Below are 18,285 nucleotides of genomic sequence, written 5' to 3'. Positions count from 1 at the left end.
CATTAAAACTATACAAAACAACTTTATGATTACTTGTTCGTTTTTTACAAAAAAAAAACACAGCTAAAGGATTAGCGAATGACATGCACATTTATAAAAAAAAATGTTGGTTCCTAAAATAACACCAAATTTAATGACCCATATAATTGACAATAATTTATTTCATATTTTTACTTTCGCGTACTAAAAATTAAGTCCTTGCCGGCACTTTCATTTCTGCTAAAAGGCGTCATAGGCGTTATTTGTGCTGCAATAAGAAAGTTTTTTTTTTTTTTAATCTTCAGGCTCGTCATGTCCAGACATGTCTGGACACGACGAGCCCACTTCGAGCGCGTGACTGAACCATGCCAATGTTCGCCTTCTGTGGCCGTCTGACTGTTTTGTGCCGCCGCGGCTGCCGTACGAACTTGATAACAACAAACATGGCGGCTTCAATGTCACTTTTGGGAATGAGACGTCTTTCTGTGATCAACGCGGCTTCTAAAGTGTTCCTGAACCCCCTCAGGTAGACATGACATCACCTGTCTGGTCATATTACACTCGTTTGCGTGGACGTGAAGTGACTTTGGAAGATCTGATCGATAGACAATGAATGAGAACGTAGCATGCAGGTCGTGTGGCTAGCATGTCAATGGCAAATAATAGATTTCAAATGCGATCATGCCGTACCAAGTAATCGTTAATAAGTTAATAAGACTGTTAACGTGTGTTTTTAACATTTTCAATGATTGTGTCAAGAATTAAAAAACAAATTAAAAAAAACAATGTCATCCTTTAACACATTCACCTTGCCAGCTAAATCGCCAAACGCTAGCTGCAATAATGTGTTGCTCAGCTCAGGATTTCTTTTCGGAGGCAAAACATGCGATGTTTGTGATTTAAATATTTGTGTCATGACTGAAAACTCACACATATATCTAGAGTAGCCCAAAATTGTACTTGAGAGTATCGTTATTTTCAGAGCTACTTCCCAATCTCGATGAGGAAAACGGGATTCAGCCAGGCGGTTTTGCTTCTTTTTGTTATTACACCACATTACCACCACAATCAATTAGAGAATTTATCGAATATCTTTTCAGTTAAATTAAATGTCAAGAAATGGCTGGTGGACCCCCAAAGATGTGAATACGATTGTGTTATTACAATAGTATTTGTTTATTTGTGTAATGTAACAATTGTATGTAATATTATTTATTAACTATTGCATACTTTATATGATCATACTGTCATGTACAGCTTTGTAGGTTGTGCATTGTGTACTCTTTTATTTCATTTATTTTAGGATTCCCAGTAACATTAGGCAAGTGACTGCCGACTAAAAACTAGCTCTTCAGGTAAATCGGGGACAATTATGTTCATTAAATTGTGAATTAATGTACACTGTCCCTTTTGAAAAATAAAGAATTTGGTCTCGAACAATTGACTCAAGTAAAAGTAGCCCGCCCAATAATGGAGGCTAATAATTTTTAGCGTCAGTAGTAGTTGAAAAAAATACTTCTGTGAAACTAGTGAGTCATTTCAAATTTATTTTTTTTTAAATCAGGAAATGGGAATGCGTAACTTTAGATATTGACCAACAATATCCCAAAATTAATTAAGCCAAATTCAGCCAACAGAAATGGTCTTAATTTAACTTTCTGTTTACACTTGTTAAAAAAAAACCCCTCAATATATAGATAGTTTCTAGTGCGCGTTGTAACATGTTAACTATCTGTAGGCTCATTTTACTGAGATCACATAGAAAACCGCCACATTTTTCTCTAATTCAAAGTGGAGTTCTTGTACGCCTAAATATGTGTGCACAAACGCAGATGACAGTGTATGACGTAAAAAGATCACGCAAGCAGTAATAGATACAAATTAAAATAGCAAGCGGAGTGTAGCTGAATGCGACAGCGTAAAAGTAGGCATGTTGACAACAAATTGAATCATTGATTCGCTGTGTCATGCAATTATTGTGTCGGTCTCCCTGTGCTGTCCTTGCTGCTTTGACTTTGCTATTCCTGCTGTGCATGCCTTGGCCTCTTGGGGGCGCATGCATGCAGAGAGCACAACTACATCAGATAAAAGAGCAGAAGAAGATAATTTTGCACTGGAACGTCATTAACAATAGAACTCCTTTTTCAGTATTATGCTTGTGAGTATTGGATTATCTGTCTTGCTTTGGCGTGAATGTGTCTTTTGTTGTTGTCGTAATTTTTTTGGTATCCATTTATCTTTGCTAAACGACTATAGAGCCATTTCAGTACTTTGAGCATTATTCTTACAATAAGTTTTTTATTTATTTATTTTTTTTCCTTAGGGCTTCCTTAAAAATGTTTTTTTGTTTTTTTTTTTTTAGATCAGAATGTGACATTTCTAGTTAAATAAAGGTTAAATAAATAAATGAATGAATGGATATTGTGAGGCCACATGACCCAGCTCAAATTCCACAGGATGAACGCAAAGGCTGCAAACTGCAATTTTGATGACCTACATGTGAAGGAAGCTGTTGGTGATACATTTTGGAATATTATCGGTACATTTTATGAAGTATCGATATGGTTCGCTCTAATTGACTTTTGTTTTCTGGGCATGTCAATAAATTTAAATATTGAGAAAAAAAACATTTTGGTAATTTAGTAGTCCAGTTCAAAAAGTGAAACACACAACTTGCAATACAAGGTGAAAATAATCAGAAAGTTTTCTTGATCAAAAAAGAAAAAAATTCTGCCTTCTAAAAAGTATTTTTTGTTTGATTTATTTATTTTTTATGGCGAGTTTCACTTATTGATTGATCTACTGAAATCAATTTTATCAGGCTGATAAAGTGCCATCGGCGCCTTAGTATCAAACCATATTTTTCAAGTCCGTGTATGTGTAAAGACGTACGGAATCCGCATGGATACTGTTACTGCTATCCATGTATGACCGCAAAGATAGCAAAGCGGAGCGTCTGGGAAGAATGGCACTGGGGAGCACATTGCACATTGACAAAGAGCTACACAGTCAGTCCTCGCCGGACAGTTGACCACAGTTAACACGAAGCACGTCCCGTCATTAGGATGAGAGGAGGGCCACACTCGGCCAGAAATTCACCAGACAGAACTAATAGTCGGCAGGGGAGGGGATTCCCACCTTGTCGCTTCATTTCCCGAGCCTTGCACAATTGTCACTTTTGACGCTCTTCATGTATTTTATTCTTCATTTATAACGCCTACCTAATGGTTTTAGGTTCACAAGCACGTCCGCACAGAGGCTGGCAGAGGGAACCGGACGAGACACGCAGCTTATCACAGTTGATGAGAAGCTGGTAAGGAATTGCCGCCTTGTTACAACGTGACGCACAAATTGAGGTTTGTCTCATGCGCTGCTTTCCAACCACACAAAGCTTTTTATCAGAGGCCAGCACAATTATGCTTTTGTGGAAGAAAAAGTTACAAACGCTTCTTGTCGCCTGCCAAACTGACCCTGGAATCAGTTAAATTGTGAAATCCTGGCAAGCACTATAATTCTGATATTGTGATTTGTGCTGATGGCAGACATGCTCATGGTAAGGCGGAATCACCAAACGGGTGTTTGATCCAAAACGTGAAACTTGCATTTCGGAGTAACGAAGCACTGATATTCGTTAACGCTTGAATTTGAGCTGGATTAGCTGCTTTGTTAATACACTCAACATGAATGTGGATCGAATGTCGCTTTCCTTCCATGATCCAGTTTGGGCCTTCTTGCACTTTTCACATTCCCAATCTCCGATTTATGATTGCCCATGAACTTGCTCATATTGTCCCAGCTTAATTTAATCTTGTAAAAACACCCCACACAATACGTCTTTAGGGGGTTTGTTCATACTTTTCATATGAAGTAGCAGAGTTGCTTTTTAAATCTTATTTTATCTTATCTTATCTTAAACCCACACCAATATAATCCAGAGATGTGCAAAACAAAAGCAGCATCTTCGAAACGTGGTAGAACCTCAAAAGCCACAAGAGACTGCAGGAGAAGACTCCAGCCGCCATTAAAGTATTTCTTATGACAGAGTTTTTTTTTTTTCTTTGGGCTTCTTTTTTTTCAAAACTTGAATCATAAAATGCAGACAAAACGAAGCAAATACGTACGTGTACATTCATCCTCATACTTTAACTGTAGACCAAAGTTAATGGTAACTAATGAAATCACTGAAACTAAAATAAAAAAAAAACATTCATGGAGGAAATAAAATGAAAATAAAAGGATAAAGAAACTACATTTTACGTTTATAAAACAAACTGAAACTATAAGTTTAATTATACCGGAAATCATTTTATGCCGTAAGCTTTCGGCCGGTTCTTTTAAATGTATTTATCTCGGCATCACTGACTGAAGAAAGAAAGTCAAATGGTTGTTCGGAATTGTGCCGTATTTATTGGAATATAAGTTGCTTTAATAATGCCTTTATTAGTCCCACAATGGGGAAATTCGAGATTCGAACCCAGGCCTCCTGGGGAGACTGGGTCCTGAACGCGGCGCCTTAGACCACTCGGCCATCCTGGCAGAATAAACGTCACACATGTAAAAAACAAAAAGAATCTTGACAAAAATAAAACAAGTTGCATTTTATTGGGGGCGATTTATTGTACAAAAATTGAGACTAAAAATGGTAGAGCTCGGACCTTAACCCTGCAAAAATGAGAGAAAAAAAAAACACAAAACCTCATTTTATCCCCCTGCAAATTAAAAGAAGGGGTCAAAAAATGTTCAAATTAGCTTTTGAAAAAATCCGAGGTGGACCGATGTCTTCGAGCGTCTTGTGATGGACTTCCCAGGTTCAACTGTTGAAGCCATTCAAAGACAAGCGAGATAAGAGATAACAAAACGGGTGTTTGGTAAGAATGAGAGAGTCTGTTGTTGGCTTGTTTTTGGGGTTTGCTGGGTTGGGTTGGGGGCGTGGGGGGGCTTGGTGCTGTGTGTGGGCAGCGTCAGTGTGCTTTTGTCCCTCACCAAAGCTGACCATACTGGCAGACAAACCTTTGGCTGGGTGGAGTGTCTGTCTCTGTCCTCTCAGTGGGGGCTACTGAGCGGAGAAAAAAAAACAGGGCCTCCAAATTGAGGAGGGGGTGGTGGTGAAAGAAAAGAAGCTTGGAAAAAGTTTGTGAGACACCCCGAGACCCGCGCAAAAAAAAAAAAAGACAGTGGCCACTTTAGTTTTGTCGGCCACAGAGGTCCCTTTGTGGCCCGGGAAGAACTCCAACGCTTGCCCCAAAAAGAGAAACCCTCAGCTGTTTACAGTACAGTCAGCGGTCGTCGTCTCACATGGGAGCGCGAACCCTTTTGGGCATCGGCACTATGTCAGCACGCTAGTCATTCATCCGGACGTCAATAAGTGCCAATTGCTTTCCGGTTAGAACCAATCAAACAAAAGGTCTCAGTCTGACGAGAGGTTATGTCGGGTTGGCACGCGGTCTCCCTCCCGAGCGGCCCGAGGAGACCTCGTTTAGATGAGCTTGCAAATTGGCCGCCGCCAAACCATCTTTTGAGAGAGCGCCAAAAAGTCTTGTCGGAATCTTCGGGTGACACTCAGTATCTTGCACATCGATCGCGTCCGCCCCAAATGAAACAATGCTTACAGGAACTTGCATCTGCAGTTTGTGCAACGCTCATCTCCATTACAGTTTGGGGGGGAGGCGGGGCGGGGCGGGGGGCTGATCCAACCTCCTGGAGCTCAGGATTTTGGAAAGAACACAGAGATGAAGAAGCCAATTATTTCCTAGATGTTATTCAACTTGGCCGCTTATATTGTTCCAGTAGTAAGAAATTCGAAAAAAAAAAAAAAGTCTGCTATTCCATTCTTTGTAGTTTTGCAATTCTGCCACCTTCAGTTCGAGAGTGTCGAGGTCCCCTCGCCATCTTCATCTGTTTTTCATTGGCTGCTCACACTGTCATGTCACTCGTCAATGAAAGACATGTGTCTGTACACACATCAAGGACATTCTTAGTCTTGCCCAAAATAACTTCACCATGAGATTTAGCGGACAGGAACAATCAAGCAACCAGCGTTAATTTGTCGTCTCGTAAATTTTGCAATGGACTCAAAACGATTCTTTCCTCGCGGCCATTCACATGAAGTGCAAATCCACGCAGATGGACTAAAAGAATGAAAATAACCACTCTTAATACTTGTCACTTTGTGCGCAAAGTTGAACAGTTTGACATGTCTTTTGAGCACATTGTCGGAAAAGCGCCTCAATTGATACCCTGCCAAAAAGAGAAGAAAAAAAAAAAAAAAGGCCCTGCGTGATGGAGCCCCAGCGCCCAAAGCTGTTCCCGAGACTGGCCATGCCGACCTGCTTTTGTTTGTAATTACTGTTTGATTAAGCATGCTGGGCAGCTCCCAGCGTCCGGCTGGCAGGCCACTGATACACAGCTTTACACGGAATGTCTGCGACCTCCCTCACTCGCTGGCCAGCCTTCCGCTTTGCTTTCTCGCCCTTTGGCGGAGATCATTTACACCGCCGGTCTTGGAAAGTGCGTAAAAGAAGCGCTAATCCAATGGCAATATGTCTGAGGAGCGGTGTTGAATTTAGCCGTGGGTAAAGCGCGCTCCCCGTCCCCACATAAAGACAACACCATCATCTTAAAGTGCTCGTGAAGCCGTGTTATAGAGTTCTCGAGAGGCACTCGGGTTTTACAAGAGAGAGGAGACGGGGGTCGTTGGTGAGCGGGGAATTGAGATGGGGGGGGGGGGGGCAAAGAAAAGCATGAAAGGAGTTGGCATGTTTGATGCTTGGCGTGGCCACTCTTCTGATCGGGAAATATTTACTTTCTCGTACATTCAGAGGAACGTCTTTGCTGGGCTTCTAATATCTCATCTGAGAAAAAAATGTGCACTTCAAAGTCTGGAGGGGTTCCGTCCAAAAGGAAGGCTCATATTGTGAGCTGAAATCCGTCGAGGTGACTGCTGCAAAGGCCGCGTCGGCGCGATTGTTCCCGCTTCCCTTATCGTTGGGTGGCAATACCGCCGACGTAGCCGACCGGCGGTGGAAGTGCACGCTTCGCAGATAGCGTCCAACTCAACTGATCTGAGTGTGAGAAACCAAACGGCGTCTTTCGTGGCGCCAAGTCCGTGCCGTCTTGTTATGAAATCCATGACAGCTCCAAGATGCGTCCAATTAGCATCGTCCTAATTGTGTCACAACCAATCACGCTTTTGCTCAGTTCGTACGGCGTAGGGAAGTTTTGGACGGCGTTGTTCTCACTTCTGCCAACGGGGCGATGTTCTCATCGCTGCGAGTTCGGCTGTCAGCGGCTTCTCAGGAAAAGGACCCGCCTTATCCCAAAGATAGAAGCGGTGTGGGGGGTTTATGTAAGATGATTGTTTAGAATGAACTACACCTTAAGCGGCAAAACGGAGCCAATACACGCCGGCTATCAAACGGTGCGCAAACTACAAATGGAAAGACCCTCAGTCGGGATGACGACTCGTCAACGCATTCTTGTGTTGCTCACGAGCATCTCAGCTTCAAGTGAGATAAAAATGAATATTCCAATCCATCCAAACTGAGCATTAGCGGTTGGATGGATCATCCTTAGTTTGATTATCGAACGGCGACACTGAGTCGACATAACCACCACGGGCGTGGCGGGAAAGGTTAGCGTCTTTCAAGTAGGAACTTGATGTCATGTACGATATCAAACTAAAAGGAAACGTGTTTGCTTGTCCAGTGAAGAGGCAGAATCTCTCTTAAAACGCAAACGTCCGCAGGCGAGCTATATTTAGCCGTTCCAGTTGACGTCTGCAGTACAGGGGTGTATATTCTCTAAGCCTGTCTAGCCTCAGACACGGAGCACGTTCGCGACACCAGACTCGGCCCCGCCTCCCGTCCCCTCGCTCCCACCCGAGACAACTGAAGTGTGTTTTGTCTGCTCGCCCTCTCCAAAGGCACGTGAAATAAAAAAGAAAAAAAAAAACATGTCAGCTGTGTCTGCGGATGTCGGATGCCTTTGAAGGGCGTCAGACAAGTGGCTTTATTATGCATCATCCACTAAATAGTCCTTCATTCACTCGGCAACGCTCTCGTCCATAGAAACTAAACCTCTTAAGAGGAGTCCTCAGCCCCGCCAGTGTTGGCCAGTTTTATAGAAAGTTTGTTGGCTGAGCGAATAAAAAGCTTACATGCTACTTGTGTTTACTTAATATTCGCAGGATAGAACCTCTTCTGGACGGGCGCAATTTATGTAGAATATCGTCTGTCTGATTTCATTTTCTGCCTGCTTGTTGTAGATGTGCCATGAAAGAAAGTGAGTGGCTGGAATAATCCAGCAGAGAGTAAATGTCTCTCTGTTGGATTTGTTGGAAGGCTCCGGACAGGCGCGATTAATGAGTGACAAAAGTGTAGTTTAGGATCCCCTTTCACGTATTTCCCGCCATGTTGCTGTCATTTTTCTTTGGGGCTTCACGTGTGCTGACAATAGTACGTCAACACCACTTTGGTTCCAGTCCAATATTGGCAAATGAGTTGATCCGGAGCTGCGGTATTTAACTAAAGATGGATGTGATTTTGGCGCCAACTGGCAACATCTGTCCACGAAGAAGACTTGAAGCAAGCGTGGATGGGATGCGGACGAGGTAGACACGATTCCCCTCAAAGGAACCTGCTCCAGGCGGCCGTTTCCATTCTGATGGTATGCGTAATGTGAGATTCAAGATGACCCTCACGCCAGCTGCTTCTTGTTCTCTTGGCCACGCCCACTCCCATACATGAGCAAGCAACCTGAGATTTGTTTCTACGCCCAGTCAGTAATTGGCACGCTTTTTTTAACACTTCAAAGATTTTGCCAAGGTGGGAACCGGCGGAGGTTGTTGAGTGAGGGTCTTGGTCTGGCTGCTGCCCGGTCACTGGGGTGGGGGTCGCGGGCTGGGGGGGGCGGGGTTAAGGGTGATGTGTTTGGGCTTTCAACACATGCTGACTCAACATGATTCAGCTCCAATGACCCCGCGACCTCTCCGGGCTGCCGAGCTGCAGCTTTGTTGTACGGATGTTTGCGCTACGATAGCATGACCGTATGACCGACGTGTCATAGCTGTCATGGCGCCTGCTGCCGAGTGAGACATTTTTTGTCAAACAGCCGGGGTCCAGCGCTCAGACACTCAATCTATTACCTAATTTAGTCATTGTGAACTTAGAAAAGTTGAGAGTGGTCATATTAGTATAAAGAGAATTAATTTATTTACGGGTACCGTCAAGAATAGCGAGTGATTTGACTCAACAATAAAGAAAGTTGCAAGAGTAAATTTGAATTATTTGACAAAAGTTACCTCAATGGACCAGTGGGTGCAAAAAGCTGCGTGGTGTGTTCAAATGTCGAAAATATTTGCAAAATTGCGTTGCCCACATAGACAAACATAGACAATGGAAAAATATTTTACACTCACAGAGGTCACACTAACCAGCAGTGTACTGATTTAAAAAAAAAACAAAAAAAAACACGTTGTCCCAGTAGTAATTTTTAAAAACTCGAGAAAGAACTGCCCCGCCTCACAAAATGTTTCTAAACATCACAGTGCATTGGAAAGAAAATCAGATTGAAATCTGTCAGAAAAATTGCAATCCAAATTTTTCCTAAAATCGTTCCTCCGTTGTCTAACCAGAATTTCGAAGTGCCGAAGAAAAAGCCAAATGCGTGCTGAGGTCTTCTCTGCTAACTTTGCGCACGTCCACCTCTTGGCTCGGTTGCACGCAGATGATTTTCTAATAATTGAGTCGTCAACACAAACAGATGTGAATTTTCTTTTTATGGTTTGTTTTAAGACTAAAATAATCCTCTTCTTCTCAATAGCCGCAAGGAGAGTATCGAGTATCGGAGCGAGAAAAGCGGCGCTAAGCGAAGCAACAGGAACGTTGCAGAGGACGTGCCGCTCCCAGCTCTTGGCCATATTCCGCCCAAAACTCCGTGAGGTCCTTCGGTATTAGCTGCGAGTCCTGCTTATCCCCCACGCGTTTTCGACCGTCGTCCAACTTGGCTGCCTGTGATCTCAGATGAATTGTCTAGTGCGTTTTCTTGGATGTCGTTTGTCTGAAATATTTGCAAGGCACTTTTCTTTCCATTGACGTCCGCCACAAAAATCCTTAAAATGTCCCCTACTTATTATTTTTTTTTTTTTTTTTTTTTTTATAAGTGAATCTGCAAATGAAATCAGCAAGAATGTTGAGAGCAGATATCACAGAGGACGCAAAAGTGGGTTTGAATTTCCACTGTAGAAAGTGTGGGAAATGCGCTGCAGAAAATGTGAACGATCTTGTGTAAATCATTCAAACAATATGGACACCATGTTGGCTGGAGGATAGTTTGTGTTCGTCACACATACACAGCCAGGACTTTTTTTTTTTTTTTTTGGTAAGCTTCCTTTGCTGTGCCTTTGATTTTTCTTTTTTTTTTAAGTCTGACATTCATGGTCATTAATGGCAGATTGAACCAATCAGGATTAAAGCAGATGGAGGTCATCCAAGTGCAAAATAACAAAATGCTTCAGTGGACAGCAAGGCAGACTTGACTTGAAATGCCAAAAGAAGGCCAAACATCTTTGATTTCATGGAGACTTGGAGCACTGAAAAAAAAAACAAAAAACCACTTGTTGACATTTTGCTTCAACCTGCAATTTCCAAACTTTTTAAGTTGTGCCTGTTATCGCGTACGCGGCGTTTTTGGCCCACGCAGGTCGCAGTCCGAGCATTTGGGAGTAGCGGCTTTCAGCATTGTGGCGGCCCCACCGCGACGAGCCCCCCGTGCTCTTTATTTGGCATGCGGCCCGGAGGTGTCACAAATACCGACACGCTTTCACGTGACGGAGACTTTAGCGCCGCCGCACCCCCCCGCTCTTAAGCTCGGCATTCTGTCTGCGCCGCCAGGTATTGTCGGCCCTGTGAATAGTGTCAAACTTGATAGTTCTCATTTTGCTTCCTGTACGTGGCAGAAGAAAAAGTGCCCACCGTGCGTGTTTTTTTCCTTTTGTAAAGGCTACTGCCTAGTCCTCCTGGGAACACAGCGCATTCCAGCCACAATCGTTCCCTTTGTGAATGGCAGTATTGTGGCCCACAGTCTGCCGGGCCGATAACCTCGTGAGTGCTCGGTCTCATGCGTGCAGGCATGGCCCGCGTCTAGACTGCTACTTGTGCTTACAGTAGCCCATAATGAGCTCAGAGGCTTTCCAGCGCCTTTGTTTTGACGCATCCTACCGCCTTCATCGAGGACCTTTGAGTGAGATGCGATTCGAGCACCTCTAACATCCGGACGAATCACTCACCGTACTACTTCTCTCACGTCTGGATGGCGAAATCGCTGTATCCACTCACACTAATGTTGCTGTTCATCACGTGTATTTCTCGTAGTGTGAATTTCAAGAACAAAAATGCTCCTCTGTGATTGGACATTTTCTGATGTGAATGCAGAGAAGCAAACGTTTGCACTAACAATGACGTACATTTCTTATGGGGGACGCTAAGAATACTCGTAGGTGAGAAGCAACAAATATTGCTGCAGCTAACTGGCGAGCTTTGACCGGCTCCACTTCTTCCCACATGTCTGTGTTATACTGCCCCCAAGTGGCCAAGGCGTGCACACCAGAAGGAGCAGCCCAATGTCCAATGAACGCAAGATAAAATGTTGCAAAAATGAGAAACGTTTTTTCGCATGACGTGGATGCTGAGAGAAAAGCATCGGCACATGATTTGTTTTTCCAAAATCTCGTGGTGTGACTGCTGAAAATCGATCATTCGCAGTAATAGTTTTCTCTCTTATTGTCTAAATGTTCAGAGAGGAGCATTGCCACTCAAGCTGCAGTGCGTCCCAAAATATCCGATGTGAATGCTGAGAATCAAGTCATGGTTAGTTCTCTGCGGTCCTGTTTCTTGGATCCTTTTGGCAACCGCACACAATTGCTACTTAAATTCAGCCGACAGCAACGTTTCCAAGCATGTTTGGTTTTCTTCAGCAACAAAAAAGGAATAAAAAGGGGAAAGAAAAAGAAAACATCGGCGTCTCAATTTAGTTGCACTCTCACACTGTCTTGGGTGTTCTTGTGTCATGAGCCGTCCGCCGCTTTCCCTTCGGGTGAAGAGAACATGTTTTTCTCTTCTCGGCGACACGCAGGAATTGTTAAGGTTAAGTAGATGGGGCAGACGGAAATAATTACCAAGCACTTGTGAATTCTTCTCCCCCTTTTGTCCCTCTTTTCCTCTTCACGATCCTTTCAATGTGCCGATCTTGTTTATGATTACATTGAAATGGCGGCACGGCCAAAGATGTTTAGCAGTTGGACCTGTCATTTACAAAGCTTAAATGCCGTTGGAAGCTCTTTTGCCGCAGCATAGACGGGCTTTTGTGTGAGGGGTTCATGCAAAGCGACCTCGCCTCCCTCCCTTTCCTCCTCTCTACAAATCAAGCGGCGGATGACAGACAATGATGAAAATTTGATTCTTTGAAGCTGTAATGGCCATTGAAACGTGTAAAATTCTTCCAATTGAAAAGGGAAGGCCTCAGTCTTGGGTGGCTGCTGCCGGCGCGATGGGAGGTTCGTCTGGGTTTTGTCGCCCACTTCCCATCGCTTGTTTGTTAATTCCGTCAAGAATTGGACCCGATCCTTGATAGAGCTTGAAGGGGCACCAGTTGCTCAGGAAAATATACATGCAAACCCCTGCGCCCTCCACCAAGCGCCCTAACGATCCCATCTTCTTGTCACAGTGGCTTACTTTCTCTTGGTGCGAATTAGGGCTGTCACCGTTGAATCATTTGATCGATTAATCCTTTTTATTAAATAGTATTTTCAAAAGTCAAAGCAGATGTTTTTATGTCTTATTTTGATTCAACGCACAAGATAATTAGTCTAATACAGAAATAAGAATAATTAGGCCTGGGGTTAAAAATAGCGATTTTAATCGATTTTCCTTTTCGTAGCCCGATAATGATTCATTATTCATATATAATTGGGCCCCTGTGTATCGAATCGGTTTTGGAAATTTGAATCGATACACCGCCGTGAGAATAATTACTGTTGAGAGGCTCCAATCAGACAATGTGGACAATTTTAAGTCAAACACATGGCTCTAAACATTTACTCGATATGTTAAAATAGTTGTCGATTAATTTGACAATAATCATCAAGCTTTCACTTCATCAAACTGGACCGCTCTCTCCCTGAACTAATGTTTGTTACCTGTCCCGGTCACTTTTTTTTTTCTTTTTTCTTTTCTTCGAATGTGTTTGAATAATAATTTAGCTGGAAAGGCCCCATCCCGTATCCTCTCCTTTGCAGAGGCTTGGAGGCGTTTGCCTTCTGTTTGAAATCACTTAATCCATCCCTAAAGACTGATGGCAACTTGAATTTCTCAACTGCTGTGGGAAAGATATATTGTGTGTGTCAAACGTTGACATGAACGTTGCATTTAAATATATTTGAAAAAAAAAGAATTTATAAAACTTGTATAAAAGCGGACATAAATATTGTCTGATGGATGCAGCGGCTGACTGATTTACAAGGTAGATTCTGTTCTTCCATGATTCTGGCATTGGCGTTTCCTTGAATCCTCTCGACACCTGCAGGTCAAACTTTTTGCATGCACCTCCTCTCCCCTCCTTTTTTTCAAATCTTTCATGCTCAAATGTTTGGAGGGAAAAGACATCATTCAAGAAATCGAATGAAAGATCCTGGAAGAGCGCAGCTTAGCTGATTGCCAAACAGCGCAACATCTGAAGCAGACTTTGCTCACCTCACCAAAAGCGGTGTCACTGCACATCCATTCCTGGGCTCATTTCAAGGTCAATTGTTCCTCTGTGCTGCCAGGATATCACAGCGGTGACGGGGGTGCCGGAGGAGCACGTGAAAACTCGCAAAGTTCACATCTTTGTGCCCGCCAAAACCGCTATGCAGTCGGGAGTGAACGGCACCAAGAAGTGGAAGATGGACTTTGACACCAGGGAACGTTGGGAGAACCCTCTGATGGGCTGGGCCTCAACGTAAGAACCGCTCTTGATCGATTTTGGTCAAACAGTTTCTTGTTTCACTTTTTTTGTTTTGTTTTGTTGCAGTGCTGATCCCTTATCCAACATGTTGTTGTCTTTCTCCTCCAAGGAAGACGCCATTGCCTTTGCTGAGAAAAATGGTAATTATGTGTCAGCGGTTTAAATCTTATTTCCAGGCGTGGTTCAGTTTTTGCGCATTGCAACTGATAAGAAATCAAAAATGTCCCATACCAATTGCTAGTCTCACGGTGGAATCATAAATCGGTTTGTTTATTCACGATGAAGGCGACTGTGCCCTGTTGTGTTTCTCTTCTGTCTTAAATTCACAGATGGGATATGGCAATGTTACAATATGCAAAAAAAAGATCTAGCAGTGGAAAAGGCTGATTAGGATGAACCAATCATTTACATATCTAATCAACATTTAGTTGCTGTTTTTGGGATTAATCCGTTGCAAAAAGTCCAACTATCCGAAATGTACGAAAATGAAAGCAATAGTTCCCATAAGAAATAATGCAAATCTAGTTAATCCGTTTCAGGCACGCAAAAATTTCAATAAAAAAATAATTTTTGGGGAGACTAACTATACTAATACAAACAGAGAAAATAATAAATCTATTAAATGGATACATGATTAAATATCTTTTTTACCTTTATTGAGAGTATATAAAAGAAAATAAGTCATTCAATAAATAAGCACAAAAGAACTTTCAAAATGCTATTGATGTTTTTTGACCTTGTTGCCCTTTGGATGGTGACGTTCAGTCTGGCTTACTCATGTGAGGAAGAGCGGCACCCCAACACTGCAATTTTTCACCATACTTAAATTGGGCTGACAGAATTTAGCAGTTAGCAGAATTCCAGACAGAGAAAACGCTGAGACAGGCCATGTCCAAATAGTAAACAAAAGATCAATATGATGCAATGCTGAATGTTCCCAAGCCTGAAAAGAAAACACTCAATAAACACAAGTGCACTTAAGTGGTGCACATTGAAAATATTCAAATCGCACCAGATTCAAGCGTCTTGCAGTGTTGTCCTTCGCCAGCGACAAAACGTTTGAGTGCTGGGAGTTATTTGGTGAACAGATTCATCCTGTTCTCGGTTCAGTTGAGCTCAGCGGCGAGCGCGTGCTGCGTGGAAAACTCCAAACACGCAAACGACGCCACCCACCATGTCAATAAACGGCACCTGTGACTGAGCGCGGCTTTCGTGGACCTCCCCGTCTTACCGCGCGATGGCTACGATGGTCAGAATGCATCTTAATATGAAATGGGCCCAAAAGAAAACGCTGCTTTGGAGAACTGCGCTGACTCGGAGCCTTGAAGTTTGTTCCATTGAGAAATGAGCACCAAGCGACAACCCCTTGTTCCAATTTGAGAACCAGACCAATACTGTTAATAAAGTTGCACATGCACATGAAAACCAGAAATTCAGAGGCTGAGTAACACGGGCAGGCAGATGACTTTGGTCTGGGCCATTTTCAACGGTGCTAAAATTGAGCAGTAGGCCAACATTTATGACGGGAAACAACGGTAAATACCAAATGACGTATAAATACTAAGGCAGACCAAAAAAAACAAGGATTCCGAGCACGATATTTTCATGAAAGAAAACAGACTTAATGTTATGATGATCCATGTTGGCATAAAACGTCTAAATATGCAAGCATTAGCATTGGGTATCTTGCTCCCTGCTATGCGAGCATAAACTGGATAAGGCTAATACTTTGGCTATGTTTCACCTCAAGGCCAACATCTCGGAAAGCTCACTCTAAATGGAATAGTTTTGCGTTCAAATGTCTTTGTTAATGTTGGATATATACATCGTGTAGAGGGAGTCGACCGCATGAACCACTCAAGGTTTTGTTGTGGTTGAGAATCTTTATAGGATCAAACCCTGCATCAGGTCCGGACCATCGAAGAGAAATGAGAAACACTTTTTTACCAAAGCATCGTTAAGCACATAGAGTGAAGACCGGTGGATTTTTTGGCCTCGTTTGCACTCAAATAGCGCTGACGATATCAAAGGGTGGCATGGAACTTGAAATACTTGCATCCAAAGTATACGCCAGTCAGCTAGAATCTCAAGTTCAAAGAGTTGATGTCGTCTCAAAGCATCTGGGAAAAGTTTGTTGAAAGGACGGCCGTATTGTGTTTCTGACTCGGTCACAACAGCCAGCCCGCCGATGTCCGCACGACGCCTCCGCCGCAGTTGGAAGTCGTCCAAATGCGAACGTACGCGACGTCCTCGCTGGCCGCCACTCACGCTCATGTTTGCCCTCCAGGTTGGAGCTACGAGATCACCGACAAACGCAGCGCAAAGCCTCGCGTCAAATCCTACGGGGCCAACTTCTCTTGGGATAAGAGGACGAGGAGGTCCGCTAAGTAAACTGGAGGGGCATCTGTTAGCCGCCGTGACCTCCCATTGTCCCGCACGCAGCGGACTTGTACAATTCCTGTCAATAAAAGCTTCATCACACGTTCAAACCAAAACCTTGAAGTCACGATTGCTTTTACTTTTCAAACATTCACCTCATTACCGACTTCCTAATGTTTGGCACTTGATTCATGAAGTGTCTGCAGTGTGAGGAGGCTTGTGCAACAAAGACCGACATATTAGTTCAATCAGAATCTGTTTAAACGCTGGGATAAATATATGTCTTGGCTAAACCTGCTGTGTTTTTCGGGGTGACATTTTGTTTCCATCTGTGTTTCATTGACGCTTTCTTTTTCTTTCCTTTGATGATGGTTAAACTCTGATAACCACAACATCAACATGGTGAAGTCTGTGTACAATATTTATATACAAAATTAAAATTTAAAAAATTAACACAAATATTTTAACTCAGTTTTATTTTTTTTCAAACATTAATTTGCATAACTTGGCAAGCCAAATTAGATGTACATCTTTAGGACATGATCTCAGAACAAAACACCTTGCTTAAGTTACCCCTGGGCCTTGCAAAGCAACAATGCTGGAGTGTGATGCTTACAACTAAATGTTCTGTAGAAGTTTTGAGAATTGTTTCTAAAAAAAAAAAAAAAATCCTGTAGAGATGACTTAGATTAGATCGCATTGAAGGATCACACACTTCATATGGTGATTTTGCATTAATTACAATATATTATTCAAGTAAACACCTGTTAAAAGCCTCACAAAAAATAGTAGTAGAAAAAATGTGATTAATCGCAATTGATTAATTCTTTGCGATTAATTAGTTAAAAAATGTAATCGCTTGACAACACAAACATATATGTATATATACACTAATATATATATATATATATATATATATATATATTTAAGTCTTTCTGCGATAACGTGGTGATGTGAACGAGCGGCGGATGGTTGGAAAGAGAGCCTTCACTTGTTTGCCGCCTTTGTGTTCGGTAAACAGTGGTGTTAGTCTGCCGCCCGCTCCCACTCTGCGTGACTGCACTGACGTTCACATACCAGCCGTGGATGCCTAATTGGTATAACCCTTCATTAATTAACGCACTGCATTGCAAATCTTTCACGGCCTTGTGCTCGCTATTTATGTTGTTCTGTCGCCGGGCGCATCAAAGGCACCGATCTGATATGAGTGTAATGGTCCGATGGGGTCGCCGGGCCGTGAATGACAGCGATGTCTTTTTGTTAGCCTTTGAAATGCACCCGGTGAGAAGAAGAAGAAGAAGCAGAAAAAAAAAAAATGCTTGTCGTAAAAGTTGAAATATTCTATTGTTTAATCACGTTTTTCAACGACTATTTTTTGTAACAGATATTTACTTGAATAACATATTTGAATTAATGGAATATGTAAATATGAAGTATATTAAATTCCAAGACTGTTCTAATAGCTTTTTTTTTATTCTTGAATACGATCTGAAGGAAGACATCTTTACCGGCATTCTTCTTCGAAATATTTCTCAAAACTGCCCACAAGCATCAACACTCCAGCAGTGTTGGTTTGCAAGTCCCAGTGGCAACTTAATCTCCAGAGTTAATGCTTTAGTTTTGACAGGATAATTCTTACGTATTAACGTAAGAAGGAAAAATGTTTTTTTAGGCTGTCAATTATATACAATATTCCTTTTGAAATTGTTCAGTGCATACGGATATATTTTTTTTATTTTCTAATGAAACCAAAGTTGAACCTTTTGGCCTTCCAAATCCTCGCCAGTGTTATCAACAAATCTTCAGGCTTCTGCTAAAAAGAAGGAAGTGACAGGAAAAGCCTACTTGATCATCTGAATTATATTTGGGTTTATTCAGAGGCACTTTAAATAGAGGGGGGGGGGGGCGTGTCCTGGCTCATTCTGAATA

The 18,285-nt window shown here is 42.5% G+C and overlaps 1 protein-coding gene across 1 annotated transcript; it reads left to right on the top strand.

Moving 5' to 3' along the window:
* Window positions 1–344: 344 nt before the first annotated feature.
* ndufs4 (NADH:ubiquinone oxidoreductase subunit S4) lies at window positions 345–16,472 on the top strand. The gene is made up of 5 exons (XM_088290941.1): window positions 345–505; window positions 3,214–3,292; window positions 13,799–13,971; window positions 14,044–14,117; window positions 16,265–16,472. The coding sequence occupies exons 1-5, from the start codon at window positions 345–347 to the stop codon at window positions 16,366–16,368; spliced, it is 591 nt and encodes a 196-aa protein (XP_088147067.1). The 3' UTR covers window positions 16,369–16,472.
* Window positions 16,473–18,285: the final 1,813 nt, after the last annotated feature.

The sequence above is a fragment of the Idiotropiscis lumnitzeri genome, chromosome 1 (assembly GCF_059441095.1).
Source record: "Idiotropiscis lumnitzeri isolate Australia: NSW breed Sydney's pygmy pipehorse chromosome 1, RoL_Ilum_1.0, whole genome shotgun sequence".
NCBI classification, from domain to species: Eukaryota; Metazoa; Chordata; class Actinopteri; order Syngnathiformes; family Syngnathidae; genus Idiotropiscis; species Idiotropiscis lumnitzeri.
Note: the sequence above shows the minus strand (reverse complement) of the source record. Positions and strands in the feature narration are given on the sequence as shown.